Here is a 13,392-nt window from a genome sequence, read left to right on the forward strand (position 1 = left end):
CAAGCACCAGGTCTGGTACCTCCTATGGCCTGGAGGGGAGGGGAGCCAAACTGTTTTTTGAGCAGGACTTTTGGTTTGTGGTCTGCTGTGTCCTGCTAATAAGAGCGGTGAAAATACAAGCATGGGGTTGCTTGGGAGGGGAGGGAGCTTCCATCAAGCTCTAGAAAAAGATTTCAGGTCCTCTTCAGTCAGGAAGGAAGTTTCTAGCCACGGGAGCCTCAAATCTGCAGTGAGTCAGGACCTTCCCTGCTTTCCTTATCCCAAAGGCTTTGTACACCCTTAAATTTCCTCAGATTCCTGCAAAGTGGCCTTTGGGAAAAGTGGAAGGGCTTTGAACCCCTTAGGGCTCTGGAGCCCAAAGAAGAGCATCTGCTTGGGCTCTTTTTTCCAAGGAGATGCTGAGCTGTGGTGGGCTCACAGGCCCTGGGTGTCTCTGGCTACAGCTGCTCAAGTGGGGACTGATGGCTCTTCCCAGCCCACAGAGAAAAAGGAGTCCCCAGTTTTGGAGGGGAGCAGTTGGGAAATGCTTGGAGGATCCTGTTGCCTTGTCTTAGTGCTTCCTGATGGAGTGTGGGCACATGAGGCTGATAATATGCTGGGGAGGCTTTTTGTCTCTCACTGCAACTCGCCCCAGCACCCTGCACCTGCAAGGTATTCCCTCACCAGATCCTGCAAGGCACATCTGCTGCCCGAGACCTGGGACATGCTGGCTATTTCTCTGTTCTTATCTCTGGTGTGGTGATAAACCTCAGAGATCTCCTGAGGGCTTGGTAAAACCACTGCTTGGTAATGGTGGAGAGTGTGGTTTTGGTCACATGCTCTGGCAGGCTGGAAGAGCTCATCCATTTCCACTTGTGCTGTATGGACACACTGAAGCCTGAACTTGCTGGAAGAAGCAGCGTCTCTGTGGAGCAGGGAGAAGTAGAGGACAGTACCTGGCCCTGGAGGTTGGCAGCAAGGCAACAGGGACACGGGAATCAGTGGGAAATTGCCAGGCAAAGACAGACCAGAGCTCATTAATACTGCACCTTCTCAGGGACAGAAGGCCCAGGGGCTGCAGGTGTGCCTGGTGCTTTGGTTTGGGCAGCTTACAGAAGCTCCTGGCTCTCCTGGGCTGGGAACACTTGGCCAGGAGAGTGTCCCTTTAGCCACAGGAGTACTGTGCAGTGCCATCACTTTCCAGCAGGAGGTCTGTGGCTCAGAGTACAGTGCCCCAGGACCTGGTCACCTCACCTGGGTCGTGGCCACAGGGCTGCGCCCCCATGGGAGGATGAGGGCAGGACCCAGCCAAGGTTCTCTGGGCACTCCTGCCTACACTGGTGCGTGCCATCCCCACCTCCTTCAAGGTGCCAGCCTGGAGCACCGGATCCACCCAGTCTCGGTGCCCTGGGCACTACACATCTTGCAGGGATAGGGCAGGAAAAGCCACCCTGGAAAGTACACAGGCAGACTGGCACAGCCGGGGTATTTCTAGGCCATGACCAGGCTGCAGGTGTCCATGAGGTGATGTCTCAGCTATTGGGTATTTGCCTCCCTCCTCCATCTGTGCCTGCAAGGCCCTCAGCTCTGGCAGGCAGTACCAGGAGCAGTTGCAGGCAGTAACCAGCTGGTTTTCTCCCAGCAGCAGCAGAGACAACTGGTACTGGGACTGTGAGGTGGATGGAGACACAGCACATCCCAGAGCCAGGCACAGGTGGTATGAGCTGGATCACAGAGGAGCAGATGCTGCTTGTCACCATTCCCAAGCTGACCTCTCTCATCTCCCCTGCCAGCAGGGACAAAGCCAGGGGGCCCTAGAGGTCACTGAGGGGTCTGGGGGAGATGTGGCATTGCTGGGGTGGGGGGAAGGGGCTGTGCTTGACAGAGATGATGATCCCATGGGGCAGGGAAGGCTGATGGGGTAGGAAGTCATGTGCTGGTGCTTGTAACAGGATGGATGCCAAGGGGTACACATCCCTGAGGAGGTTTTAGTGCCTGGTGGCCCAGGGTCTTCTCACCTCAAGCTACTTGCTAGGGATCAAGGACAGCACTTCATCTGTCCCAAGAGCCACAGCCAGGGCATAAATGGAGGAGAAGTTAGCTGCCCCTAATCCCATCCTGGTTCTGCTGTTGCTCCAGAATGGGGGGCTGCAGCTGGCATTCCTGCCTCATTGCCATGGCAAAGGATTCCAGGGGCCCCATTTGCTGTGGATTCGAAGCTGTAAATTTGCAGTGGGGAAATGTGGCTCTTGCTGCTAGTGCAAGATGGATGCCTGTCTCTGCTCTGGGCCCCCTGTGTCTCGTCTCACAGGACTGTGTGACCTAGAGGTGCGTGGCCAGCCCACAACAGGTGGCGCATCCAGCCTGCCCAAGAGGGTTGGGCATGGGGCAAAGATGCCATGGAGGCTTGCAAGACTGTCACAGGCTTTATTTCCACATTTAGCACAGCATGGTGACCCCGTGTTCCCCTTTTCCCCATCTCCACCACTGTTGGGGTGTGGCAGACCCACCACTCCCAGCCCTCCCTCTGTGCTGTGCTTGGCACCAGGAGCTGCAGTGCCCACAGGGATCTTGGCCAGCCAGGGGACTTTAGGGGTTCCCAGCCCCTGGCTCCAGCAGTCCTGGCAGCAAGAGGGCTGGTGGGTGCCTGCAGGCATCACTGTGGCTGGTATGGCTTGGGGTCTCCAGGGAAGGGCAAGGCAGGTGCCTGGTTGAAGTGAGCCACGAGGAAGATGCCAACGGTGCCACACACGAAGAGAGAGGCCATGATGAAGAAGCAGACACGGTCGATCACCTGTCCCACCATGATCCACTCCTCGCTCTCCTGCCAGTGGCACAAGAAGGGTGAGGGCTGTCCCCAGTGCTCCCCACGTGAGTCCCTCTCCCCCCGATCCTGACTCACGCTGCCAAAGTCGTTCTGCTCCCGTGTGGCGTTGGCGATGTGGTTGCAGGCATCCACACATGCCCGGATCTCAGGACCTGCCTCCTCCAGGCTCTGGCAGAAGTCCTGGGGACTGCCACTCTCCAGGCCACGTCCTACGAGCAGCAGAGGCAGCACAGCGGGCACCAGTGAGCGCTCGGCCCCATGGCACATTGCCCAGCTTCACAGGAAGGTGCCAACCCCCTGGGGACACTCACCGATTTTCTCCAGCACAGTTTTCATCAGCCCATCCCTCTCCTTCTGCTTCTCGAAGAGCAGCTCGGTCCGGGCTTTCCAGAGCATGTACTCGTCAGCTTTCACCATGAGCCCAAGGGAGCTGCATCTCCGGACAGCTTGTGGTGGCCCTGGTGTCTCCTCTGACACAGGCATGCCCAGGTAGCGAGGCAGGAGGTGCAGGAACACCTGGACACAGTGTTACCTGAGGGGATATGACCCCCTCACACCCAGTGGGTGCCATTGGGTCCCCTGGCATTGCCTGGAGCATCCCCGTGGAGTACCCTTGTGCTACTGGGATGCTGGGCGTGTTGACACCTGCTGCTCCCCAGTGTTGGGAGTGACTTGGAGGGGTTTAGTGGCACTCTGTGATCCACTGGGGACATCTTTATGCCAGGACTTGCACTCAGATGAAGGCATGCCTGCCACCCTGCTCCGTGAAGGACCTGGCCTCAATCCCCAAATACCCATCCCATTCCCCATGTGTAAAGGGTAGAGAGATGACAGCAGGTACCTGGCGGACTCTCGGGGACATGGAGTGAGTGTTGGGTGTTCTCAGGGAGACATTGAGGACAATGACAGCATTCACCACGATCACCACTGTCACCACCATGAGGAAGGTCAAGTACCTGGAGAGAGGGCACAGAGCCTCATGTGGGGCTGCTGGGTCACAAGCTATGGATGTGCAAGGTCCTTCTCAGTGCCCTTCTGGGCTGGAAGTTGGGGACTGGCAGTGGGACATGAGCAAGTGATAGCCCTACCTGAGCTGGGGGTTATTTCTGCGCCAGGGTCCTGTCCCTGGGCACTGGCTGCTGCACAGCACCTGAAGACCCTGCTGGCACAGTGTGACAACAGAGCTGGCACCCCTGTCCCCATGTGTCACTTACTTCCCAATGAGTGGCACAGCCTGGGAGGTCTCGGGCACCTTCTGGGCAATGAGGAAGAGAAAGACAGTTTGGGCCAGGAGAACGTTGATGGAGACGGTGCATTTCTGCCCACCCGCTGCCAAGGAGAGGGAAAAGCAGAGTTTGGCATGGGGCAGTGGTGTGAGCATTGCCCTCCTTAGGCAAAAAGCCCCCACCCCAAAGCTGAACTGGCCAAGTCCTGCCTTGAGGCTTTAATCAAGGGGTACCTGGAAATTCACAATCTCCCCCCAGATATCACAGGAGCAGGCGAGAGATGACACTGATGGGACAAGGAGCCCCTCCTGACGTGTTGCTACCCCCTTGCACATCCCCATGCCTGCAGTGGGCACAGCACCAGTGTGTACCTTTGGCGGGCAGAAAGTAGACGAGCACGCCCATGGCGGAGATGAGGACACAGGGCACGATGATGTTGATGATGTAGAAGAGCGGCTTGCGCTGGATGATGAGGTAGAAAACAACTTGCTGGTATTGGGTGTCATCTGGGGTGAAGTGCTCTGAGTTGATGATCTTCCGAGCAGGGCGGTGCTTGATGGCCCATTCGCCATTCTCTGCATCACCACGGTGCCACATGAGCCCCACTGCCCCAGTGGGGGCACTGGGGCTGCCAGCCCCCCAGTCCAAGTAGGGGAGGAAGGGGAGGACTGGTGATTATCATGAGCCCCACAGGGCAGCCAGGCTGGGCACAGTGCTAGAGCCACTTGGAAGGGAGATGAGCACTGTGCAACATGCCATGGTGCCTGTGCAAAATACCCCAAAAAGCTGTTGGATGGGGCAGCTGGGCACATATGGGGCACCTTGAGCCCCTTGGGGGCTCTCAGGGCTTTTAGGTGTGGGGCTGGGGTGCCCCCATCTCCCCATTTCCAGGGTGCCACAGAGGGAAGCTGAGTGTGACACTGGGTGATAGCACACTGCTCTCCCCTGCTCTCCACGGGAGCGATAGATTTTTTCCCAGTCAAGATCGCAACTCAGGCCGGTAATGAAAAAATAAATCTCGCTGCCCGAAAAGCATTTTGTTCCTTCAATATGCAATTAAAATGTGATGGAAAACGTCATTGTTTGGCCATGACAGCTACGTTCCCAGCATCAATCAACCTTGCAGGAGCAGTGCTCTCCAGGAGCGGCTGCCAGGCAGCGAGAGCCCCGAGCCGGGGGGGGTTAGAAAAACAAATCTCTCCTACACTCCCGCTTCCACTAATAACTTAAGTGCCTATGTAATGGTGGGGGCTGCTAATAGTCCCTGAAGCCCTGCTTTTGGCAGCCACCAGCATGGCAGCAGACCAGTTGGATACCCCTCCTGGTGGGACATACTTATGCCATGGGGGGCTGCAGTGTTACCTGTGAAAGCCTCGGGGTCGATGACAATCCACTCCACGGTCTGGCCTTCCTCCACTGTCAACAGCAGGTTGATTTCATTTGCACTGTATGTCTGGGACCTGGGGAGGGACAAAGTGGTGGCAGAGGCTGGCATGCAATGGCCTGGATGGGCAAAGGGTGCCAGTGTGGCACCAGGTCATGCTGCATTTCCAGCTCTGCTTTGGGGTGCTTAACTTGTCTGTGGTGCCTACTGCCAGGTAGCAGGGGACAGGTAGGTGGCATTTATCTGCCATTTATCTGGGCTCAATGCCCCAGGGCAAAGATGGGCATCCCATGCTAATCCCTGTGTCCCAGGAAGACCTGCCATGGAGCCCATGCTCACTGGAAGACCATGGTGCAGTTCTGCCAGTCGAAGGGGAAGTAGGTGACGTGGATGACGCAGACACTGCGGTAGATGGCAGGGGGCAGCCAGTAGATGCTGCCATCAGGAGATACCAGCACGTTGGCGTAGAGAGTGATTTCAAACGTCCCGTCGATGCTGAGGGGGAAAAGGGTGGGTTCAGCCCCAGATTGTGCCTGGGGGGCAGCTGCCACCCCTGTGTGGGGTTATGTCCCTATTGCCCTGTCATGTACTTGTTCTCCAGAACGATGTCAGGCAGCCAGACCATGGTGGAGGGCACCCGCAGCTGCTGGATGTTGTCGTATTTCTCAGGGTCCCACTGCAGGCGATAATCGGACCATTGCTGCAGGAAGCAGAGCAAAGGAAGAGGGGTCACGGTGCTCCCCAGGACAAGGGAGATTGTGAGCTGTCTGTCCTGTACTGCCCACAAAATGGACTCAGCCCCCCACAGAAGGGGGTGCAGATTATAGTGCCAGCCCTCCATGGCGTGCCACCCTGAGGTGCAAACATGGCAGGGGGTGATCCTGCCTGGAGGTGAGGGGTCTCACCATCTCGATCCAGACGTTGGTGGTGAGGGTCTCCTCTCGTTCATTCTGGCAGGGAATGAAGGAGGGAGGTGGGTTTAATGCCCCATCTGCTGCCCCACATGTGGGGACAAATCCTCTCCCACTATGGGTGCCAGGGGACCTCTCTCACCAAGGAGATGAGGTTGGTGAGGGTGAGCTTGAGGGAGACATCAATGATCTCGTCCCCTCGCAGGGCCGGGCGCAGTTGCCGGTTGTAGTTGCTCATGAGGTCCTGGAGCAGCTTCTCCTCCTGGTTCCTGCAGCCCACACCTGGAGAGGACACATGCCAAGGGAACACCCCGGGGTGGGGAAAGTGGGACCACCAATGCCCCCAAGACCTGATGTGTTGAGGGGGAGACAGGGGGTGTGCATGGGGAGGGGATGCCCAGGTCTGTTACTGTGAGCGTGCACACTCAGCTCTGTGAGCCTGACAATCGAGTCAGTGCCCTGCATGCAGCAGGGGGGGGTGCATCCCCCCCACATCCCCCGCCCCACTCACCCCAGGGACCTCTCCAAGGGCAGGACATGGGGACAGCAGGTTGCCAGCACGGGGACACCCCGATGGGAAGGTGCATGGCACTGTACTCCCAGGGGTGACAAACCCCCCAGTGCAAAGGTGGGGGGTGGCCAGTTCCCCCTCCCAGGCCTCTCCCTGGGGTGGGCACCCCTTACCTGCCAGGGCGCAGAGGAAGAGGAGGAGGCCGTGGCAGCGCATGGCGGTGCCGTGGGGTGCAGGGGCTGGGGCTCTGCTCCACCGCCCGCCCGGCGCTGTTCTGGGCCGGGCGCCCGGAGGGATGGGACAGCTGTCCCCTCCTACCGTCAGCTGTTCCCAACAGCCACGGGGGCTGGGGAGGAACGGGTGACCACCCACCTCCCCCCGCTGGTGGGGTGATGCCAGTTTACTGGGAAGCTCCTCTGAGATTTTGTGCCAGAGGGGTTGGGATTGGGGCTGGGGCAAATTAAGCTCCGTGCCTCAGTTTCCACATGTCCCCCATGGAGGCGTGCATCTCCTTCCAGCAGAAACCCAGGTGCCCATGGGTTATGAAAACGAGTGCCACGCTGCCAGAACCTCCTGTCACCACCAGGGCAGTGGCTGCCCACAGAGCATAGGGTGAGGAAGGGGCAGGCAAGTCCCACCACTCTCAGAGAGTAATGCCCACCCTGGAGGTTCAAATGCTGCCAGGCCCCTTGTAGGGGGGCCACGTTGCGGGGGAATGGGGGGGTGGTGAGATTCCTGGCTCAGCAGAGAAGATGTGACAGCTGTCCTGGGCCACTGCCGGTGGGGGGACGTCAGCTGTGCCCCTGAAACCAGAGCCCTGGCATCCCACTGCTGAGCTGGGGAAGAAGACAACCCTCTGGACCCCCAGCTCTGCACTGCTGGATGGGGTGTGCTGGGGGGGACACTGTGGGTTTGGCTGGGGGATCATGGGGGCCGGGGGGAAATGTGGGCACTGATGGCATCTCTGCTCACTGCAGTGGGTCTGCATGGGATAGTGTTATGTTAGGGGGGGATACATCCCCTTCCCCTGCCCATCCTGCCCCCAGTGCCCAGCCCACAGGGGTAGCAGGGCTGGTACCACCACACCCCTCTGGAAATCACCCCTTCCAGCCACAGCTGAGGTTCACCGTGCTCAGGACACCCAACAGCACCCATTCCCTGGATGGGCATCACCCTCCCCAGCACACACACAGTGCTCAGGGTGGGCATCATGCCCAGTGGGGGACACTGAGAGAAGCCACCAGTTCAGTGCCCCATGGCAAGAAACATCCAGCTTTATTTTCCCAAGCCAAGGCAGGTGGGGGAGAAGTACATGGGACCCCCCCACACCCCTTAGACGAAGCGCTTGTTCTCCTCCTGGTAGTTGTAGGGGTCTCCAGCGAAGGGCAGCGGTGGTGGGTGGTTGTAGATGCCCATGAGGAAGATCCAGAGGGTGCCCACCACCAGCGTGGGGGTGATGAGAAAGAGGCAGAGGCGGTCCAGGGTCCGGGCCACACGATTCCAGTTGTCAATCTCCTGGGGAGAGAGCCAGGAGCCAGGCAGTGGGGGGCACAGTGGGCACAGGGAGCCCCCTCTGCCCTGCCAGTGCCCATGGCCCCACCTCGTTGTAGCTGTTTTCGTCCCGCATGTGCTTGACAATGTCGTTGGCGTTGTCAATGACAGGTTTTATGTGCTCGTAGAGCTGCTCGTCGCCTGTGACCGTGCCCTGCGGCGCCAAACCTGGGGGCAAGGAGGCAGTGAGGTAGGCTCCAAAGGGCTGCCACCGCTGGTGACCCCCGCTTCACCACCCTTCCCCATGTCCCCATGGAGGGGCTGTGGCTCACGGGCAGGGGTGACGCGGCTGACCAGCCCGTGCCGCTCCGACTGCTTCTCGAACATGAGCTCGCTGCGGGACTTGACGCTGAAATACTCCTCTGCCTTGGCGATGTAGCCAGCGGAGCTGCAGCGCCGGATGCACGGGGCACCCGCCGGGCTCTCGTCCGGCTGTGTCATGCCCAGCAGCCGGGGCAGGCTCTCCAGGAAGACCTGGGACACAAGAGGGGTTGTCAGGTCCCTTGTACACCTCCCCAGTGCGATGCCACCTTGTCCCCACTTTCTGTCCACAGACTACATGTGGCAGAGATGGGACACCCTGTTGCAATGTGCTGTGCTGTCCCGTGTCCTCCGTGGGGCACAGTGTCATTCCGGTACCCACCACGACACCCACACCCTTCTCACCTCTTTGACCCAGTCAGACATGACATGGGTGCTGGGGGTGCGGAAGTGGAAGTTGAGGACCACAACACAGATGATCACCACAGCTGTCACCAGAAGCATGATAAAAAGCAGATACCTGGTAGGGAGCATGGACTTGGAGCTGGGATTGCCACAGGGGCTGGGCACAGGCAGAGCTGCCCTCTGGCACCATGGAGACCCCACAATGTCCCTTCTACACCCAGTGGTGCTCAGGACTCACTTGCCAATGAGGGGGACGGCGTGGGAAGTGGCAGGCAGGCGCTGGGAAATTAGAAGGAGGAAGACAGACTGGGCCAGGAGCACTGAGATCACCAGGGTCATCTTCTCACCACCTGGAGAGCAGGTGAGCTCAGGGAAAACCCTGCCCCATGTGCCTTTCCCAATATCCCCAGTGCCACGGTTGCCCTTCCAGTGTCCCACCATACAGTGCCCCATATCGGGTTTTCTGTCATGGGGGTACACCAGGGTCCCACATGGGGTATCCTGTCCCCAGGTGTGCCTCTGCTAGGGTGTCTGGCTGGGATGACAGTGTCTTACATGGGGATATCCCAGAACTGGGATATCCCTGTGCTGAGCATTGGGGTATCCCCATGTCCCAGGACATGGTGCAGGTGTGGGACATGGAGGTGCCCCAGGGCTGTGACTCCCATGCTGCAGGGCTCACTCACTGTCGGCAGGCAGGTAGAAGACAAGGATGACCATGAAGGCAATGAGGATGCAGGGTATGACGATGTTGATGACATAGAAGAGTGGCTTGCGCTTGATGATGAGGTAGAAGGTGATGTCCTGGTGCTCACTGGTGTCAGGGGGAATGTCAGGGTAGATGTTCTTGCGGGCTGGGCGGTGGATGATTTCCCATTCCCCATTCTCTGCCAGGGCACATGGGACAGCACATGGCATGGGGGACACCTGCCATGACCATCCTCACCAGCCCCACCAGCACTGATCTCCCCATCCAGGGTCTGGGTAACTCCAAGTCTGGTGGGTTGGGTGCCAGGGTGCAAAAGCCCCAGGTACATGGGTGTCTCCGTGACAGAGTGCCCCAACTCTAGAGTGGCACCCAGCCCTGCACAGGATGTCCTGCTGCCACAGGACGTGGCAGAGAGCACAAGCCTTACCTGTGAAGCCTTCGGGGTCGATGATGATCCACTCCACTGGGTAATCCTTGCCTGTGTCCAGGTCGGTGTCTGTCTTCAAGTGCATGTTGATCTCCAGGGCACTGTATGCCAGTGACCTGGACCACAGGGGACAGGCAGTGAGGAGCTGCAGCTGCTACTGGGCACACACCACCCACCCACCCTGACCTCCAGCATGACGGACTCAGGCCACCGGGTCACCTGCAGACCCCCACCTTGCTGTGCCCCAACAACAAGGGGAGGGTGCTAGCAGCAGCAGGCACCACAGGGGGATGGGATGCCCACCCTGCTGCCCTGACCCAGCAGCCCAGCACCTGAATCTGAGGGTGCAGTTCTGCCAGTCAAAGGGGAAGAAGTCGACGTTGATGAGGCAGGTGCTGCGGAAGATGGCAGGTGGCAGCCAGTAGACATAGCCCGTGTCGTAGAGGAGGACATTGCAGTAGTAGGCAACCTCAAAGAGCCCATCGTTGCTGTGCCAGCAGAGAGACAAGGTGATGGTGGGGCTGGGAAGGGGCCAGGGGAGCCCTGGGCATGCACCAGGCACAGTTCAGGGGATTTGGGAGGGGAAACTGAAGCACAGCTCACTTGTTCTCCAGGACTATCTCAGGCAGCCACAGCATGTCTGCTGGCAGGCGGAGCACCCCAATGTCCCCAAAGTCGGACTTGTTCCATTGCAGGCGGTAATCGGTCCAGCCCTGAAGGGGAGGATCCCCAGGTCACCCCCTCACCATGCTGGGCCACCCCGTGGTGGCACAACTGATGCCATGACACCTGTCCCTACTCACGTGCTCGAGCCATATGCTGGTGGTGAGTGTCTCGTCCACTTCTTTCTGCAACAACAGTGTGGGGCAGTGAGATGCCAAGGTGTCCTGACAGCTCAGGACCCCCAGCACTCAGCAGCAGAGTGAAAGAGAAGCAGCCTCAGGGGTGGCACCCAGCCAGCCCTGGGGGGGAGGCATGGCTGTGGGGCTCCCCACGGTGGGCACTGCCCACTGGGGCTCACCAGTGAGATTAGGTTGGAGAGGGTGAGGGCCAGGTAGACGTCCACGACCTCATCAGTGGAGACAACAGGACGCACCTCTTTGTCATAGCCCTTCTCCTTAAAGAGGTGGTGGATGAGCCTTTCCTCCTGGTTCACGCAGAGCCCACCTGGGGGTGTGGAGTCAGGCAAACCAGGGGGCTAGTGGGGCTACTGGGCCCAGTGCCACCCCATAGGACGGTATAAGAATGTAGGAGACAGGAACAGGCCAGGACTTTGCATGTTTGTGCTGCACAGGAGCACAGACATGGACATGCAGGAATGACAGACTTGCGGGAGCACATTGGGAGCACATGGGCATAGGACAAAGACATGGGCATGGACACAGGGACACAGAAATACAGACCTAGCACACAAAGGGACACACAGACACAAGATACTTGGGTACAGATCCAGTGGCATTGTGCACATAGGTGGATGCACACACAGAGGCACACATGCACTCATGGACATGGACCCAGTGTATGCAGGGGCACGTGGTCAGAGATTTGGTGTCATTGTGCACACAGACAGGCACACACAGGGACATACAGATACAGTGACACAGGGAACAGACAGTACATGGACTGGGCTGGGACACGGCTTTGGGAAAGAAGCACAAGGGACGCACAATGAGGGGATTCTGCCAGGTAATACCCAAAAAGTGGCCCTGGGGACCCTTGTGCCCTGTTTGGACCCTGCCACCGTCCCACCGACCCCATTGAGGGAGCCTGGAATCCCCCAGCAATAGGACACCCCATGTCCCAGACCCCGCTCACCCGACAGCATCAGTGCCCCGAGCAGGGCCAGCTGCTGCGACAGGTTCCCCATGCGGTGCCCGCGGTGCCCTCGCGCCGTGCCAGGCCCTGGCTGCCTCCCCGCCTGGCCTGGCCGAGCGGATGTCCGGCTGCCGGACAGACTAGGAGATGGATGGTGCCAGGTGCTGAGGGGGAAGGGTACCGGCACCGGATACCCACTCCCAGCCCTCTCTTCCGGCACCCCAGCGTGCAGGGAAGGGGAGACAGGCAGGCACAGCTGGACTCACCAGCCTCACGGGTGACAGCTCATCACCCTGAGCCTGGGCACCGCAACACGGGCACTGCTGGGCACGGGGAGGAGCGGTCCCTTCCCTGCTGCTCAGCAGTCCCAGTGATGCTGCTCGGGGTGGCAGAGTCCCCACAGGTGGGAGGGGTTGGTACCCACTGATGCCCAAGCACAGGGGTGGCACCACCCTGCCACCCACCAATGGCCCAGGGCACACTTGGCCCCTGCACTGGCAGGTTTCACGTGGGTCCCTGATGGGGTGTCACCAGGGATGAGCACCAGTGCTGTGCCATGGATGCTGCAGTGGGCAGGAGGGGTGTCCAACCCCCAGTGAGGGTGTGGGGAGTCTGTTCCACGTTGGATGCAGCAGGAATCAAGGCTGGGGGCATCGCTTCGGGGTACGGGGTACATGGGAAGGGGGAGATGCAATGAGATGTCATAGCCCCACTGGAAAGTCTCTCCATTGTCACCCACCTCATCGGCACTGCATGGCATGCTTGCTTCACACTCACTGGCTACTGGAAAATAGAGCCCTTCTTTATTGAAAAATAAACCTTCTCTGTACAAATAAATAACAGCTCAGGTACCTTTGGGGAAAATGGGGTTAGGATGGGGTGAGGATTGCCAGGTTGGGTGGTCCCAGGAGAGAGGAAGACTGTGATTCCTGGCTGAGGTGCTCCAGGTACTGCCTGGGGCACCATTGCCCTGAGGGGAAGTCAGGAAGTGCTGATGGGAAGAGGGAAGTTGGGGCACGATGAGGGCGGAAGAGCCTGAGGCAGGGAGGGGACTGTGTTTGAAGGACATAAGGGACACCTGCCTCAGTGCCCTCTCCCCATGCTGGAACGCTGCCCCAGGGGCACCATTAGGTTTTCAGCGCTTCGAGCGCCAGAGCGACGAGGCCGGGCATGCTGCGGGCCAGCGAGTCGCTCTCCAGCCCCACAAGGCCAGTGAAGGCCGTGGGGCGGCCCCCTACAGTGGCCCGCACCTGCGCCCGGTACAGTCCCTTGGTGTTTTTGGAGCCCAGGTCCACGAGGATCTGCAGGGAGACAACAGCACCATGAATCCCCTGGGGGAGCCAGAGGCAGAGCAGGACAGTAATGGGCTGGGGGGTGGCATTTATT

General features: G+C 59.2%; 3 protein-coding genes across 3 annotated transcripts in view; all 3 read right to left on the reverse strand.

The window, feature by feature from the left end:
- Positions 1–2,392: 2,392 nt before the first annotated feature.
- On the reverse strand, positions 2,393–7,079 carry CHRNG (cholinergic receptor nicotinic gamma subunit). The gene is made up of 12 exons (XM_008924496.3): positions 7,012–7,079; positions 6,470–6,609; positions 6,322–6,366; positions 6,007–6,116; positions 5,756–5,911; positions 5,395–5,492; positions 4,404–4,607; positions 4,021–4,135; positions 3,648–3,762; positions 3,118–3,322; positions 2,882–3,015; positions 2,393–2,803 (listed from the first exon to the last, which is right to left on the reverse strand). The coding sequence occupies exons 1-12, from the start codon at positions 7,052–7,054 to the stop codon at positions 2,636–2,638; spliced, it is 1,533 nt and encodes a 510-aa protein (XP_008922744.1). The 5' UTR covers positions 7,055–7,079; the 3' UTR covers positions 2,393–2,635.
- Positions 7,080–8,088: 1,009 nt separating this feature from the next.
- CHRND (cholinergic receptor nicotinic delta subunit) lies at positions 8,089–12,058 on the reverse strand. Its single transcript, XM_008924497.2, has 12 exons — positions 12,007–12,058; positions 11,213–11,358; positions 10,995–11,039; positions 10,795–10,904; positions 10,524–10,679; positions 10,192–10,307; positions 9,742–9,942; positions 9,294–9,405; positions 9,056–9,170; positions 8,662–8,863; positions 8,439–8,557; positions 8,089–8,353 (listed from the first exon to the last, which is right to left on the reverse strand). Exons 1-12 carry the CDS (start codon positions 12,056–12,058, stop codon positions 8,171–8,173), a joined length of 1,557 nt encoding a protein of 518 aa, XP_008922745.2. The 3' UTR covers positions 8,089–8,170.
- Positions 12,059–13,133: 1,075 nt separating this feature from the next.
- Positions 13,134–13,392, reverse strand: part of PRSS56 (serine protease 56) — a 6,535-nt gene continuing 6,276 nt past the window's right edge. The window contains exon 16 of the mRNA XM_029960730.1: positions 13,134–13,312. Coding sequence (XP_029816590.1) covers positions 13,134–13,312 — 179 coding nt within the window. The remainder of the gene's footprint in view (positions 13,313–13,392) is intronic.

Source organism: Manacus vitellinus, unplaced genomic scaffold, assembly GCF_001715985.3.
Source record: "Manacus vitellinus isolate BGI_N305 unplaced genomic scaffold, ASM171598v3 scaffold_29_pilon, whole genome shotgun sequence".
NCBI lineage: Eukaryota > Metazoa > Chordata > Aves > Passeriformes > Pipridae > Manacus > Manacus vitellinus.

Bases quoted from the DNA above. Each gene is read 5' to 3' on its own strand.
- CHRNG (XM_008924496.3), bottom strand. From the start codon at position 7,054: ATGCGCTGCCACGGCCTCCTCCTCTTCCTCTGCGCCCTGGCAG. The intron at 4,608-5,394 runs GTAACACTGCAG...GTGGTGATGCAG, and splicing joins CGACCCCGAGGCTTTCACAG to AGAATGGCGAATGGGCCATC. The intron at 3,016-3,117 runs GTGAGTGTCCCC...TGCTGCTCGTAG, and splicing joins AACTGTGCTGGAGAAAATCG to GACGTGGCCTGGAGAGTGGC.
- CHRND (XM_008924497.2), bottom strand. From the start codon at position 12,058: ATGGGGAACCTGTCGCAGCAGCTGGCCCTGCTCGGGGCACTGATGCTG. The intron at 9,943-10,191 runs GTAAGGCTTGTG...GTGCCCTGGCAG, and splicing joins CGACCCCGAAGGCTTCACAG to AGAATGGGGAATGGGAAATC. The intron at 8,354-8,438 runs GTGGGGCCATGG...CTCTCTCCCCAG, and splicing joins ACGAAAACAGCTACAACGAG to GAGATTGACAACTGGAATCG.